This window comes from Blennius ocellaris (assembly GCF_963422515.1).
Source record: "Blennius ocellaris genome assembly, chromosome: 2".
Classification (NCBI taxonomy): Eukaryota; Metazoa; Chordata; class Actinopteri; order Blenniiformes; family Blenniidae; genus Blennius; species Blennius ocellaris.
This window is the reverse complement of record NC_137651.1, coordinates 12,291,212-12,308,402: the sequence shown is the minus strand read 5'-3', so window position 1 is coordinate 12,308,402 and position 17,191 is coordinate 12,291,212. Positions and strand designations below refer to the sequence as shown.

The 17,191-nt window shown below is 40.2% G+C and overlaps 1 protein-coding gene across 2 annotated transcripts; it reads left to right on the top strand.

Moving 5' to 3' along the window:
* Nucleotides 1-1,130: 1,130 nt before the first annotated feature.
* mfsd1 (major facilitator superfamily domain containing 1) lies at nt 1,131-15,994 on the top strand (the record flags this gene model as incomplete). Of its 2 annotated transcripts, XM_080503682.1 has the most annotated exons (17): nt 1,131-1,265; nt 1,484-1,536; nt 2,729-2,841; nt 2,957-2,999; nt 3,097-3,164; nt 3,672-3,780; nt 6,562-6,664; nt 7,215-7,313; nt 7,497-7,608; nt 9,505-9,561; nt 9,896-10,052; nt 11,800-11,897; nt 12,021-12,133; nt 12,231-12,278; nt 12,472-12,538; nt 15,591-15,696; nt 15,935-15,994. In XM_080503682.1, exons 1-17 carry the CDS (start codon nt 1,247-1,249, stop codon nt 15,992-15,994), a joined length of 1,425 nt encoding a protein of 474 aa, XP_080359808.1. In that variant the 5' UTR covers nt 1,131-1,246. The 2 variants fall into 2 exon arrangements, with proteins under 2 accessions (XP_080359808.1, XP_080359807.1); XM_080503681.1 differs by lacking the exons at nt 15,591-15,696; nt 15,935-15,994 and adding an exon at nt 14,011-15,519.
* Nucleotides 15,995-17,191: the final 1,197 nt, after the last annotated feature.

Genomic DNA, 17,191 nt, shown 5'->3' with positions numbered 1-17,191 from the left:
GAGTCAAGGATGTTTACATGCTGAGAGCTGAAGTATCTAATTTGTTATAATTAAACTTAACAATTTACCAATAAAACTTAACAATCTAAATGTACTGTATCTGTGCACAGTTTTGCAGTAAAATAACTCGTGTTTAAACTTGCCATTTTTCAAAATCTCAGTTTGTTTGACCCAAAACATGGCGAGGACCTGTCTTTATGTATGCATTCATATGGAGATGAATGCATGGATATTTCATCCTTTTCAAGCCTTTTTATGTGAAACCTTGAGATGACTGCATGATAATCTGCAAAGATCAGTTTTTTTTCTGAAATACTCAGAGCAATCTGTCTGTTGCCAACTTAAACTACAAAAGCGTATTAAGGCCACTGAGGGAAAAGGTTGATTTTTTTTTTTTCGTGGGAAAAAAAAAGGTGTTTTTTTTTTTTTTTTTTAATACAAATTGGAAACGTCCATATCTGGTCCATCCACCTGCCAGCGCATGTGACTGCTTCTACAAAATGCATTGCAGGACGTTTAATGAACTGGTGAAGTTACGCTTCTGAACAGGCTTTAGCACATAAACACAGTGCAGTTACCATCAGTATTGGGGCTTTGGCGAGACAGTGCAGCCTGCAGCTCTCTGGAGCTCCTCAATGCTTTATTACGGAGTATGGGCACTGATCCCAGGGTGTTTATAAAATATATTATTATTAAACAAGAAAATCCTGTGTGAAATCAGATGTCCAATAAGCAGTGAGCAAACCTATGTAATCAGTGATTTATGGTGATTATTTTGGCATCAATGTGCAAATGACGAGGGATGGACTTTTTTTACTTAAACCACCAAGAACAGAAGACACAAAAACAGTAGATGAAAGTATTCAGACGTCAACAAAGTGAACCGAGAATGTGCACGTGTCGTTTCCTTATTTACGTCCTCAGCGGACGTCGACCAACGTACACTCACGTGACACTACGTTTGCGCGCTCCCGTTTCCATATTTAACTTTTCAGCGGCGGGCACATGGAGGAAGACTTCCCGTCACGTGACACCCCGGCTGGCGGTCATATGACTCGTGGTGCGCCAGCCTCTCGTCTGTCCGCTCTCCATTCACAAACACAGGAACATGGCGGAGATCGAGGAGCAGCAGAACCTGCTGGGAGCGGAGCGGGAGGAGAACGCGGCTCCCCGAGGAGACGTCAGACCTCTGCCCGCTATCTGCGACCCCAGCCGCCTCCTGCACCGGGTGGTCGTGCTCTGCTTCATGTGCTTCCTGGGATTCGGTGAGCAGCTCGAACAGCATCCCGGCGTGTTATTGGTGGAGACACTTTATTGAAGTTCAAAAGAGATCTTCTGGACGGAGTTTGATGTTTGTTTTGTTTTGATGTTGATATTTTATTATTATTTTTTTTAAATATATAAATATTCTTTTAAATACAAAGTGACAGCTGCAGTCTCGTCCTGCCCGATAACAATAAATACTGAGGGTGTTTTCTTCCAGGAAGCTACTTCTGTTATGACAACCCAGCTGCACTTCAAACTCAAGTCATCCAGGTGATTCTGGCAGCCTTGCTTCACATTCATCCCAGGCTCACTTTACACAAGGACAGGATTAGACTGTGCAACAAGACAATTCTACAAAGTGTTTCAACATCATGCTACAGAGCCTTGAAAAAGTATTTATACCTTTTTGGGTTTTTTGTGTGTTTTTTTTTTTTTACAATTCTGTCAAAAACGGTTGTATTTTATCAGAATTGCATTCAAATATATTTCAATTCAGTTCATGCAATCCAATTTCATCTTGAGTGGGTAAATGTGTGCCATAATAACCTTTTAAATTTGAACTTTAAAGTTTTTATTCATTGTGGCACAGAGTATAATGGAAATGCCTATATTATTGCAAAAACAAACAACCCAACAACAAGCAATTACTACAAAAAAAATGACTACAATCGCAATATAAAGCCAGTATGAAACCTGGTGCAAAATACAGTAAAAGGTCTAAAAGCCTTCTACTACAGCTGTTGCATTATGCAGCCTGATGGCATGGCTTCTTTGAGGCTAGAACAAGATAGTTTGTTTTCATAGCAACATCATCTATCAGCTCAGGTCTAAGTGTTGTATTATGTCCGCTACTCTTAAGAAATGTAAAAATAATAAGAATAAATGTTTTCTTTGAATTTCCTGCAATTTGCTCAGTGCTTTAGCAGGCTGGTTTTGATCCATGAGCCTTATGTTGGACACGCATGACGGGCCATAAGTAAAACCTGCAAGAAATGCTACATAGTTTCTTTTTTAAGTGGCATCGAAGTATTTAAATTGTAAAATAAAAATTGAAAAGTACAGCATTTGCTTATTCTATTTTACATGTACACTCCACTAGTCCTACTGCATAAAATCCCAATACAATGCATTTTTGGCGTGTAGTGTAAGAAAGCTCAAATATTTTAAATACTTATTCAAGGCATAGTGCATGGAACATTAATACAGGGCTTTGCACCCTGCAGTTCTAATAAATCATCATTATAATTTGTGATTTCGACATTGGATAAATCCAAATTTTCAAAGATATTTCCATTAAAATATAAATGTAAAAAGAAAAACATGTTTCATGTGTTTTCAGATGTACACACTGGTAATTCTTGGTTCACCTATAGGGTTGACACAGAAAATGGCGTGTTTCATTAATACTGCAGATCTCTGCATAAGGGGATTATTACACGTTAGACTGTGTTTCTCCTTCCAGGACATGAACCTGAACACTGCAAAGTTCATGCAGCTGTATGCCTGGTACTCGTGGCCCAATGTTGTTCTCTGCTTCTTCGGGGGTTTTCTGCTCGACAGGGTCTTCGGCATCAGGTAGCACAGGCTGTCACAGCATCCGATTACAATCTATATATGACAGTCAATAGGTTGTGTAAAGTGTGTGCATGTCATTCCAGGTCAGGTTTGTTTACTGTTGTTTTCATTCCAGACTGGGGACCATCATCTTTTCTCTTTTCGTCTGCGTTGGGCAGGTGGTTTATTTCAAACGGAACATATTTAATAGAAAGGAGCATTTTCAGGCGTATTCTAGTTATGTAGCTACTTCAAATCTTTTCCATTGCTACTCAGGTAATATTTGCGACTGGTGCTTTGGCGAATCGGTTTTGGCTGATGGAAGCGGGACGTTTTGTATTCGGGTAAATGTTTTTCATCATGTTATAAAAATATATTTTTTTAAGTTACAAAAACGATGTCAATGAAGGAAACCTCAACATGTTAAATCCCCTTCATTTCAGATTCCCCCACTGACACATACACGAGTATAAATGTTTACTGTCTTTGTTGATTAATGTGTTTTATTCTTTTTAAGTAATCATTTATGTTTGCTCTAAAATGTCAAAACATTTTAGAGATTGTCAACTTGAAAATGCAGCCTAAAATCATTTGTTTTGTACTGTAAGAATATTCTATTATTCCCCTTGGAGAAATTCCTTCTCTGCATTTGACCCATCATATTCATAGTTAACTTTAACTGTTCCAACACTGAAAGGCAGTTGATCAACTAATATCTGATGCCTGAACAGAAAACAAAAATAAAAATGTCGCCAATGATCCTGTTATTGGTTCACTGCTTTTACTTTTTTTTAACCACTCTGGCTTTAATTGTTCTTTCCTTTTTTTTTTTTTTTTTGTCTTTTGAGTAGCATTGGAGGAGAATCCTTGGCTGTGGCCCAAAACACGTATGCAGTCAACTGGTTCAAAGGAAAAGAACTCAACCTGGTGTTTGGCCTTCAGCTGAGCATGGCTCGACTGGTAAGTACACTGTCAAGAATACAATGCTTAAAGGGTCCCTGAAATAATTCTATTAAAATACACCAGTATTTAGCATTATTTTTCCCCCTTTCGAATGATATATGACACACCAATGACAATCACACCACTATCTTGCTCTTGAGCGCCGAACGTCTAAAAATGCCTTTAAATCTCCCGCCCTGTGAATCTGACCTAGTTTTCCCAACTTGCCGTAGTTTTGCGCTGTGACGTATGAGGAGTTATTTACTTCCGCCCACAACAGCTGATCGTAGTGTCTTGTTTACATGTGCTCTGCATTATCGCGTTATTTAGCAGTTTTTTTAGAGTCATGCCTAAGCGTTGTGTTGCGGCTGGGTGTTCCCAAATGCCCAGTCCGTCTGTAAGTGTCCATAAATTCCCAAAAGATGAAACTTTGAGGAGATTATGGACAAAACAAGTGCAGCGCACTCGCTCCAACTGGACACCAACAGAGGCCTCCTATCTCTGCAGTCAACATTTCACGGATGACTGTTACGAAACAGCACCCGCAATCCGAGAGTCACTTGGTTTTGATGTGAAGAGGAAACGTATCCTGAAACCTGGTTCTGTCCCCACCATTTTTAAACGGCTTTTTAACGGATTTTTAAACCCAACCTTCAGTAAGTCTTTTTAAAACCTGCTAAAACTTAAGACAAATAGACCAATAAACTTTGCAAAACACCCACTCTGACACAAGGGTAAATACCCGGTCACACACAATATGTGCACACGGGTAAATACCCGGTCACGCACAATATGTGCACACGGGTAAATACCCGGTCACGCACAATATGTGCACACGGGTAAATACCCGGTCACGCACAATATGTACTCACGGCTCAAACATGTATGGTTGAACGCCTTGATTTTCTTCTAATTCTTCCTCCGATGATTCCTCTCCTTCATCTTCGTCCAAAACCAACGATACGTCACTTAAATCTTCGCTAACATCGCTCCTAGGTGCTTCTGTATCGCCAAACCCCTCCATTCTTCAATCAGCTGATGTTGTTTTGGCTGGGACATATAACCCCTCGTACGTCATATCCGGTCTAGCTCAGGCGGCTCACATTTATGGCCCGCAAATATACCGTCGTCTGCTGCATCATGTAAAGTCAATTAAAAGGGTCGGAATTCGGACTTTTATCTGGGAATGTTATATACCTTTCGAAAGCATATTTATTCTTCTTTCTAAAGATGAAATCTGAAAAACATTTCAGTTACCCTTTAAAACCAAGTGCTATTTTTCTTATTCTCCACTGCATTCACAAACTATTCACAATGCTTCACTTTTTTCCCGCAGTTTTTTTTTTTTTTTTTTTGTTACAGCTTTATTCAAAGAATGGAATACATTTGATTTTCTCATCAAGATTCTCTACACACAATACCCCATAGTGACGATGTGAAAAACCTTTCTTGAAATGTTTGTGTGTTTCTTCAAAAATTTTAATCTAACAAATCACACGTATATATATAGTATCCACAACCATTTCCATGAAACTAAAATCAAACTCTGGATGTCTGTTAGCAAGATTACGTCAAAGCCATTGCACAGATTTTCTTGAAATTTTCACCACAGATGGATATTGGGCCATGGAAAATTCCATTACATTTTGGAGGTGATCCAGAAACTTCTCTCTTTTTTTTTTTTTTTCTGAGTCCCGGTCAACCTTTGATGTTAGAAATCTCTAATTGCTCTTGTTAGACATGATTTTGAAAGACACACACTTGTTTGGTCCCACGGTTGACGGTGCATGTCAGGAACCGCCTGTAGAGCTGAGACAGAATTGTCTCGGCACACATCCGGAGACTACAGAAACAGTTCTGCTGCTTAAAACGTCTCGTGAGAACATTGGCCTTCATCATCTTTTAACGGAAAAAGTTCAGAACCACCAGGAATCTTCCATCTGTATGGTAGAATGACCAGATGGACATCACTCCTGAGTAAAAGGCACATGGCAGCCCATTTGGAATTAGACAAAAAGCATCTGAAGGACCCTCAGACCATGAGAAACGAAACTCTTTGGCATGAATGTGAAGCATCATATTTGAACGAATCCAGGCAACACACAATTCTGGTCAATAGCATCCCTACAGTGACGCATTGGTGGTAGCAGCATCATGCTATGGGGATGCTTTTCAGCTGTAGGAACTGTGAGGCGAGTCAGGATAGAAGGGAAAGATGAATACAGAAATGTACAGAGACATCCTGGATGAAAACTTTCTCCAGAGCATTCTCAGCTTCAGACTGTGGCGACGGTTCACCTTTAGGGAGAACAACCCGAAGTGCACAGGCACAAGATATCAAAGGAGTGGCTTCAGGGCAACTGCCAAATGTCCTCGAGTGGCACAGCTAGAACACAGATTTGAATCCAGTTGAATACCTCTGGAGAGACCTGCAAATCTCAGTGCAGTGATGCTTCACATCCAACCTGATGGAGCCTCATGGGGCAATGGGCGAAACTGCCCAGCGATCAGTGTGCCAAACTTGTGGCATAGTATTCGAAAAGATTTGAGACTGTAATTGCTGCCAAAGGTGCATCACAAAATATTGAGCAAAGGTTGTGAACACTTGTACACATGTGATTTATTATAGGGAAATTAATGAATTTCATCCATTTTGGAATAAGACTGTAACGTAAACAAATGGGGATAAAGTGAAGAGCTGTAACTACTTCACTGTATTGTGGATATGAGACTAAATTAACCATTGTTTATATGGCCGAATGAAGCTTCAAGTCCATCCCTTCCTCTCTGCTCCTCAAGGGCAGCACAGTGAATATGAACATCATGGGTTGGGTCTACAGCAAAGTTTCTGATGTCACTGGCTCGCCTGGATACACTACACTTGGTGCATCGCTCATGATAGGTAAATATTATATGGTTAGGATTTTACATCTTGCTTTCCTCCAAAACAAAAAAGACACTTCAAATTGGCTCCGGTTACATATTAAGGTTGTGGTTTCAAGCACTCTATCTCTGCCTGTGCTGAGGATACTAGATCCTCTCTGTGTAACTAATGATCTCAGATAACAGAGGCTCGGACAGAGAGAAGCGGTTTAGGGAACTAAAACTGCTTCTTGCTGCCTCAGATGAATCACAAGAGTTGGAAGCAGTGTCGGTTCTTGTAATTTTCTCCCTCAGCTACTTTTTTCTTTTTTTTTTCTTTTACTGATGTGAATAGGCTTCCACTTTTTTTTTTTGCACACCTTGCACTTGTATGCTTTCTTTTATGGTCTGTCTTCACTGCAACTGTTAGTTAAACTCTAATCGGATCATCTGACATGTGCAGTAAGAGCAGCACTTGGAGTGCATTTTGGTCTCGACTCTGATTATCTTTCACTAAAAGTAAAACAAAATAATTCTGTGGACTCGTTCATATTCAGCCTGTCATTTCTTTTTCACTTCCCTCCTCTTAGCTGCTGTAACCTGCCTCTTCTCGCTCTTTTGTGCCGTTGTGCTGGGAGTTCTTGATAGAAGAGCAGAAAGGATTCTCCAGAAAGAAGAAGGAAAAACTGGTAATGTTCTCTAACTTATTAAGATTATTTTACTCTATTCTTCTTCTGAGGTTTGCATTTCACCATCAATCATCACTGTTCTCTGTTTTCCTGGTGCAATTTCTTCAAATGACAATGTAAATCACTGTATTAATTTAGAATGAATACAAAACAATGTGTTCTGTCTTTTGTGTTTCATTTTAGGTGAAGTGATCAAGCTGACAGATGTGAAAGATTTTCCTCTCACTTTGTGGCTTATCTTCATCATTTGTGTGGGCTACTACGTCGCCATTTTCCCTTTCATCGGGCTGGGACAGTGAGTATCGTATTCATTATTCACTTTCCATGTAATCGTGTCGAGTCGGATGAAATCTTACTTGAAAATGCAGAAATCTTCAGGTAATTTGAGTTTAAGATTAATGAGATATTGCATTCACACCTGGAAATAATGTTTCCTCTGAGTACACACACACACACACACACACACACCCCTTCTTCCAGTGGCCTCTACATGCCTTCACATCTCTGAAGTTGTATGTTTTCATGGTCATTTTCTGTTTGAAGGATCAGATTGTCTCATTCACGTGAACCCTCATAATGTTGATGTTAATTGGGCTTAATAGACCTCGTTGTGTTTTATTCCCCTTTTGTTTCTTGTGGAATGGCATCAAGAAAGAAACATTGTAATCACAGGAAGAAGCGATCCAGCGTGCAGCTTCCCTCAAAACATGGCAGATTTGTCATTTTGAGGAACCTATTTGGAGTTGCAGACAGTTAAAAGAACGTATTTCCAATTCTCAGCCATTGAGCCTGAAACCTAATTGTTGATGTGCTGAGGGTTTTGAGAGACTTTTCATGTTTGAAACTAATGAAGATACAAACTTAAAATGTTGATCATAATCTTTTTGCAACACTGACAGGACTTGTATTGAATCCAGGGCTGTCATGATTAATCTGATAAAAAAAAAAAAAAAAAAAAGGAATTAATGCAATTGACCCGTTCGTAGCAGAAAACGACTCAAAATCACAGAAACGTCAATGGCAATGCATTTTGGGCAGTTTGTCCAAGTTGAGTTCCCGTCGCGCATAGGGCAAAAGGTGCATCAATCACGAGCTCATGACAAGCTGGTACTGTCGGCTTGCAAATATCTCGCCACTCCTGCAACCACTGTTCCATGTGGGAGACTGTTCTCCGTTGCAGACAACATTATAAGTAAGAAACGGTCAGTTCTCCTCTCGAACAATATCAACAAGTTAGTTTGTCTTACGAGCTTAGTGTATTGTGCGATATACAGTTTTGGGTTGCCTGTCTGTCGTACTGAAGTGAGAATACATTGAACTTGGATATTTTGTGTGCGGTTTTCTCAGAGAACAGCTTGAAAACCTTTTCAAGAGGGTTTTCTTTTTATTTATTGCAAACATAGTTAAAACTTAAGCAATCAATGCACACATGGAGAACTTTTTATATAAAAGTATAGAATTGACAGTGTAACAAATGGGCGATGCTGCATCTTTTCCATGATTTAAATTTTTCTCAAATTTTATATCAACAAAAGCAGTAATAAAGATGATTCTAATTTCCCACAGTGATGTTTCCTTGAAGCTGAAGCCCTTTCCAACAGAATACACATTTACCCATTTGTGCTCCTTTAAAGAAAAAACAAAAACCACCAATTGTTTATGCTTGGTAGCTGAAAAGAATATCATTTTTATTTAACCTTGATTGAAGGATGGCGAGAAGGCGTTCTAAACGGTCCAGCTTTTGTAGCTGTATTGTGTGGTATGACTCGAGCAGAGAAACCTCCATTAAATTAGTACAATGCTTGAATGCGAAGACGTGCAGCCTCACAACATTGTGCTGTGATCAGAGCGAGGGAGGGGAAGCCATCAATGGGAAAGAGGTTTGACAAATGGATTTGCAGTGAGAAAATAATAAAAAAAAAAGCAATTGCAGCTATCGAAACCTATATTCCCTTCACTCAGAGGCACTCTGAAATCACTTAGCGACTGACATAGGTTTTCCCACAGAAGGTCACAGCTTACAGAGAGAATGGTTTTCATGCAAATGTGGACATGAAACAATATATAGAGCAGTGGGAGTTACCCAGCTGCAAGAGTAAACTCAATTTCTTTGTCATCTTATCGGCATTCGCGTAAAGGCTTGAGACACACTTTGTACCGTGACCTGGCTTGTTTTCTTTTCATTTCTCAGGGTTTTCTTCATTGAGAAATTCAACTTCTCCCCGGCTGAAGCCAGAGCTGTCAACAGGTAACTCAGGTCAGGCTTAAATGGGCCGTTGAGACCAACTTACCTTCTGGCACAAACACACTTATGATTGGTTGCAGCCGTATGTTTTTGTTTTTTTTTTCCCTGCAGGAGTGCATGTTTCTTTTTGCTGTAGATCAGTTTAATAGCATAATTTAGTAGATCAGTTTAGTCGTTCTATTGTCCCTTAACTTAAGCTACAGAATGCCGGTTGCGTTTTGTTGGATTTTGATTAAGGACAAATTCAGTCAAATATGGTTCTCCTCCCATGTATATTGATTATAAAGTATTTGTAATTTTAGCATTGATCTTTCAAGACATTATTTGTCTTTTGCAGTATTGTGTACATCATCTCAGCCCCTGCGTCTCCTCTTCTGGGCTTCATGGTTGATAAGACTGGCAGAAATGTGATTTGGGTGATGATCGCTGTGGTGTCGACACTCGCCGCTCACATGATGTTGGCCTTCACCTTCTGGAATCCGTGGATTGCCATGGTAACGCCTCTGTCAACCTTTTGCACTTGAACCAAATTTTATGTTGTACTAACGCTTGTCTAATTAATTAACTGTGCTTTGAGGAAATGTGGCGTGCTTTCACGCTGCGTGCGGCTGTTGGATGGCGGAGCCACAGTGGCTGTGGAGGTTCAGTGGAAGAACAAAGTGAATTTCAAGTTATTATTGACTTTTTGTCCAGCACACCCATTGATTTGCTGTGCAGCCACCTTGTTTTAATCTGAAGCATGTTTCCAGGATTTCTTGGTAAGGATAGACGTTTCCATGTAAAAGAAATTAAAAAATTGATTGAAACATTGATTTCTGTTTAACTAAAGAGCAATGTGTCGGTACAGGTTCATATGCATTCTTGGGCATTGTTTTCTGCTGCATAATCCTCAAACTGCCTCGGATCCTTTTCTACAAAAGCATTAATTATTTTTTCCAACTTTAAATGGAATAAAAGCTCAGCAAATCTGCTCGGTGAGCCAGATATGTCTGAGGCCATGTTCTCACTTGTGGTGTAATTACCTGCAAGCACATTCTCCAACATGTCCTCGTCCACAACAATGCTGCGTGCTGGGCTGAATGCAGCACAATCCATCTTGGATTGATTTAGTAAGAAGTCATAGGCAAAACATAAAATGTATTAAGGAGTTAAAACGGCTGCAGGAATTCAAACTTCATGCACTACATTTAGGGGCTGTACACACCAGGAAACCATCCATCCATCCATCCATTGGCTACCGCTTTATCCGGGGCCGGGTCGCGGAGGCAGCAGTCCGAGCAGAGTTGCCCAGACTTCCCTCGCCCCAGACACTTCCTCCAGCTCCTCCGGTGGCACCCCAAGGCGTTCCCAGGCCAGCCGAGAGACATAGTCCCTCCAGCGTGTCCTGGGTCTGCCCCGAGGCCTCCTACCGGACAGGAAACCGATTAACCTAAACGTGCTGTTTTTGGCCAATCATCCACATGAGGCGGTGTTTTTTTGAACATGGGTCCCAGAGTGGGGAAATTCTAAAACCCTGGCTTGTACCGTTCAACCCCCTGGGGTGTGGATGGGAAAGTCGTCAAAGACGATCATCTGTGGAAAAAAGATGACGTAATCGCCCCCCCTTCTCCCCCCGCTGCGGTCCGTAATGTCATCAAATAACCACAACAATCACGGACTACAATCTCCAGTCGAGCTGCAGAAGCTTGCATACATTAGCAGCATGACGAGCGTGGCCATAGCCCTATAGAACTAGAATTGTATAGAGGTTGAGCCGTGTTCATAGTGAGGTGTGGACAGAATGTTTTTAGAGAAGGCTGGGGAGACTTTTTTTTTTTTTTTTTTTTTTTTCCCGTCGTGTGGATGTGGCCTTAGAAAAAACGCTGCATGAAGTGCCTCTAAGGTCCTTTTCGTCCCATGAGTGGTGTGCTTGCAGCACAACAGTCCATACTACAACAATACTTCCATTAAACTTCCATCAGGCAGAGACCTATTTTTCACATGCACTCAGAACTCATGTTTGGTGTGCAGCGAGGTAAAAAAAATCTCACCAGGCTTCTTGTTCAAAAGATGGTAACAAGATAAACTCGGCTTGATTGCCCAAAGATCTAAAAACTGTCAATCTGTGGCATATTATGTGCAGACCTATCTCACCCTTTCACATGAATTCTTGTTCTTTTTATCACATAGTCTGTTAGTTTTGTTTTATATGGCAGTTGTGTCGCAATTTTAAGGCATTTGTTTCCCTTTTTTGTTTTCCAGTCACTCCTTGGTGTGTCGTACTCTTTACTGGCCTGTGCACTCTGGCCCATGGTAGCCTTTGTGGTTCCTGACCATCAACTGGGAACTGCCTATGGCTTGTATGTACCAGTAGACAATAATACACCTTAACATATGTATTTCCTGCTTGGTTTAATAATCCAAAAGTAATATATTGCATTTTTTTTTCATTGATGTTGATGTGACTGTTTCTGGTCCACCAGTATGCAGTCGATCCAGAACCTGGGACTTGCTCTCATTGCCATGGCGGCGGGAACCATCCTCGATACCAGGGGATACCTGTTCCTGGAAGTGTTTTTCTGCGCCTGCATTTGCAGTCAGTTTTCTTTTCTTTTCTCTTTGTACGTGTGTAGTGTCTGATTCTTTCACATGTTTGACTGATTTTTCATACATTTTCTTTCTCTTTCTTGCAGTTGCATTGATGGCGGTGGTGGCGCTGTATTTTGTGGATTATCTCAAAGGTACAAGAGACTTGAACTCAGCCGGCACTCCACCTCGCCCACTCCTTTCCCCATAATTATCATTTGAGACTTTCTCGAGATTTTTTTTTTTTTCTTTCTATTCACATAGAACATTGTTTCACTCTTCCGCGCACTTCTCTTTTTACTATCACACTGACTCACTTCCTACTCTCTTCGTCTACCTCTCCTCCAGGAGGACATTTGAACCAGTCAGCTGGAGCCAGAGCTCGACTCCAGAAAGAAGCCACTCCAGATGCAGAGTGAGTAGCTTTGACCCTTCTTTCCTCCATATCTGCTTTTTTCCATCCCACTTGTTCAAATAGATATTTTTCTCAGAAATATGTTGAAGAACTTACTCTTGTAATCAAGTGGCTTCGACATCTTGTGAATAACCAGGCTTAAGAGCTCAGTGATGGCTCTTCCACTGAAATACACTGAAAGTATATGTTGCTCAACATGTTGCAGGCAGTTTGATAAGTCTGCTGAAGTTATGACTGTAGAAAACAGCAAAAATAAATTAGTTTTCATCTGTTGAGCATTATTTTCAATGTGCTGAGTAGGGCGGATGTCTATGAATGACTCAAGTGAATCTTGATAGGTTTTTCATAACCGTTACATAATCAAGTTTTTAGTTTACAGTTTATTTACTGACTAGTACTCATAGGCACACAGTCAACGTGGGAGTGTTTCCTGGTAATGGCTAATATGGATTCTATTAAGGTCAAGGTATGAATCATCCACTGATAATTTACGGTGATAGGTACTATATTTTCCAAGTACCTCGTTATGGCAACGGGACCCATCGGCAATGCAACCTGGTTCAGCATCTCGTACGTTTCTTTGCCGTATACAGTCTCCAGTGTCTCCTGCACAGATCATTCAATAGTTTTGCTCCAGCTGCCGGCGCTCCAGTTCTGCTCGCTCCTCCCATCAGTGCGTCTTCCTCGCTGCAGCATTATAAAGTCTTTGAAAGTCTTGTTAACAACAACTTCCTGCACCAGATCACCAAGTCAACATTTATTTTACGAACTCAAATTTAAGAAGAAAGTTGCCTGTTGAAAGAGCAGGTTTGAACAAGACTAAATTATCTTTCTTCTTCTCACCTGTCTTTATTCACACCTCAGTCTGGGTGAAATGGAGCCTTAGCCAAAATGCACACGTGCAAAAATCAATGAACCACTTATTGTTAATCTAAAACCTGATCAGCCTTGCATGAAGATATGTCCTTAACTTATCACAAACGGTGGGATTAACTAATGTTTACTGAAAGGAGAGTCATATTTGAAATGTCATCGCTAATGGGCACAATCAGCTGGTGAAAATTAAAAGAACAGATGGGATTTGTTTGTTTTCTCTTTCTTGTCAAAAAAAGGTTTTTCTTAACCCTGTAACACATAAACCTACTGTTTGAAACATGACCTATTTTACTACAAGAGGCAAGTCATGGTTTTCTACTCAGCCGAGTTGTGGTTACTTAGTAAATAAAAAAAAAACAACTAACTTGTGTGTGTGTTAACACACCACATGTTGGTTTAATTTACATTAAGAGAAGTTGCACTTTTGGGGGTCACAGCTGGGGACTGGTTCTCTTTTCTTGTTTTTGTTTTTAGTTTACACTGGGGCTGTAAACAGGGTTACTTCTGTTTCAATTGTCTAATTTAAAATTTCTCGTCACATTTCATGGATTCCAGATTGTCTAATGTTCTCTGCTCTACGTTCTGATTATTTCCAGATGATGACGAGGACACGCTGATGGTTCTGGGCCTCAGAGCTACCAAGACTGCACTGTCGATCTACTGTCAGGGGGCGGGGCTCTGGGACTGACTCCACCCACTGGTGTCACCTCTTGTTCCTCATATTGGAAGTGGCCATGTGGTTTTGACTGCTGTGTTGCCCTGTTTGAACAGCTCATCATATCTATACCAGGACACGGACTCATGACCAAGTCGCATTTAGCAGTGACTCCAATTTAAGCAAGAGGTTTATTCAGGGAGAGAAAAAGGCTTGGATGGTTAAGAAAAGTATTTAAAGCCATTTTAAAGGATTTTAATTGTTCATCAGAAGATGAAACTTTTAACTAACGGACAGGTGCCTGTTATTGCTATTAAATAGTTATTACCTTTTATTATATACTAGTCATATGGGACTTCTGTATCAATCCAGTTGTTTTTATATGAATATTGCAATACGTCTGTTCTTTGATTGTTGATTTTATAGGATTCATTTTACAAATTTTTTCAGCTGGACTCTGACCACTTTGCAACTCTTCTATGTAAATATCTGTTGTCCACATTCACAGTGATAGCTCATGCTTGTTGCACTGTTCTCATGCACTGTGAGTCTACATTCAATTTTAATCATTTTGACCTAACTGGGTATTTTTCACCCTAAATTTCTAATCTGCTCTTTGCTCATTTCTAAAGTTCATGAGTTTTTCTGCCGCATTATGAACTCACACACTACTCAAGAAAAAAACAAAACAAGGATGAATGGGTATTAGTGCATTTGCCAGTGTCATGTAATTCATTTTTAACTTTTTCTAAACGCTAATGTGACATTTTTAAATATTAATATCCATCCAGTGATATTGTTGTGCACATTTGTCAAGCTCAGGTAATTAGACGCAACCTCAAACTTATATTTGCTTCATAACTGGTATTATTTGAGTAATGAACATATGTTTGTCTCATATGTGTGGTGATGTTGGGGTTACAGACTGTGGATGATTAACAGTCACTACTTCACTTAGAGAAATTGGTCCCAATCCACATTTTGCCAACACATATAAAGTAGGTCACTAAAGTTAAAAGTATTGTAATTGCACATTAAAACAACCTTGGACAGAAATGTGCTGCTCTCTTGAACTGTCACAGATTTGCACTTCCTGCATTGATACAGTGCAGTTATTGTTTGTTTGTTTGTGTTGAATCATGGAAATGCTTTTAATCTGTGTGCAAGATTTTATGAAATTGTAGACAATCTACACATGAATGCAGATAACCAGAAAAAGAAATTTGCTTGAATGATTACCTTAAATCGTTTTGCAAAACCAAGTCATGTTTGATATTGGGTGAGAAAAAAAAGAAAATGCGCAATAAATGAGTCTTTTTGTAAAAAACAAACAAAAAAAAAACTTTGAATTTTCATTTTTTACATCGGTGATATTTTTCCAAATACCATTGGTGGTAAGTTATCTCCTCTCTCTTCTGCAGCATACTGTGTGATTAATCCCGATGGTTATATTTGCATAATTGTGCTCTTGTCTGTGTTGGTTACAAAGATTTTCAGTTGGCAACATCATTATTTCTGCAGGATTAAACTGTGGTGCAGTAAACTGACATCGTCCGAGTTTGGAAGACTGGCACCCATGTCTGCATTTGGCCTGCGAAACCGCTACCTCTCCAGGCTGGGCACACAGGTACGCACCAGATCTGCAGATCTCAACCAAATCAATGGTAATCAGACACGATTCATGCTGAAATGCGTTCATTAATACATTGTCTCTAATCATGTCACTGAGAATACATCCGTTTCTCTCATTAGTGTCCTTTTAGAATATTACTGCTTCAGTGCAGTTACTTCAGCCAAAACAGCCCCCCCCCCCTTTTTTTTCTCTCTCTTTTTAATTTAATCCATCTTGTCCTGTCTGCTCTTAGCTCCCAGACCACTGCTCTCCACATGTGTCATCGCTTGCCCACAGGAGTATTTTGAAATGACGTCCTTCATTCAGCGGTCTGCTCCTCCAGTGCTTTAAATCTGTTTCTCTGGAAAGGCACTACAAAAATACAATGCCTACAAAATGACCCCCCCCCCTTTTTTTTCCCCCAATGATGGTTTGTGGCACTCTCTAGCTTAAAGGTGTTTTTAACCTTCACACATAAATGACTGTTCATTTCACTCCGTATGAGGTAATTTGGGGTTGGTGTTTTTGTAACTAGGAGGTGTATTAAATTGGGCTCATGCTCTATGATGAATGGATGCAGTTTGAAGACCTGATCTCCTTCAAACAACAGGGGGCACCAATTCCCTCAGCTACTGAACGCTTGTGTCTGAGCTTTTGTTAATTGTAATCATCGGTTCCAGTTCTGGCATTTTTCTCCCTCATGTTAGCTGTACCTGTCACGATTTTTGTGTTGCAACAAGCTACTAGAACATACTGCAATTTGATGTAATGTATTAAAGTAGGGAAGTTTTTGACTTGCCGGATGTTAAATTATCAAATACACTTTAATGACGTCTATGATTAAATTAGTAAATACATCTTGCACACAGTGAAGGCAGTTGACTTGTGTTTACTGCTCCCCAGTGATGGGACTCACTGAAGCCTGTAGTAGAAGTAATTATCTGATGAATGGGCTCTATTCTCCCGACCTGTTTGTGCTGTCTTCATTCTGCAGACACACCGGGTTGCACACTCTCCTCCTTACTTCCCCTCGACAAGAACGGGAGCTTCTGGTACTGCTGATCAGAGCCCCTCATGTAAAGCAGAGGATTTGCACTGCAGCTTAAACCACGTCTTTCCAGACTTTTAAGGAGATCGTAGTTGCATTCAGATGATGGATCTTCCTGGTATGAATACTGTTACGCATAACTGCACAGTGATCTGGCACAGAACAAGCAGCAAAAATGCATGACATAGCGAGTGCACAGGATAATTTCATGCTCTGGCCTGGACCTATAAAACATCTTCAGCCTGAAACAATAACCAGTGGACAAATTCAGGAACGGGATTAGCAAGTGTACCCTCTGCTGTTAAAAACAATGCAGAAAACAAAACTTAAATTTCCTCTCAAAATGAACCTGGTTGTGCTCAACATATCTTAAGTGTTTTGCTGGGCAGTTTTTAAAAGAAAACTTTTAGGCCTGAGGTGTGCAGTACCAATAGAATGGCACAGCTGAGAAATGTGATACTG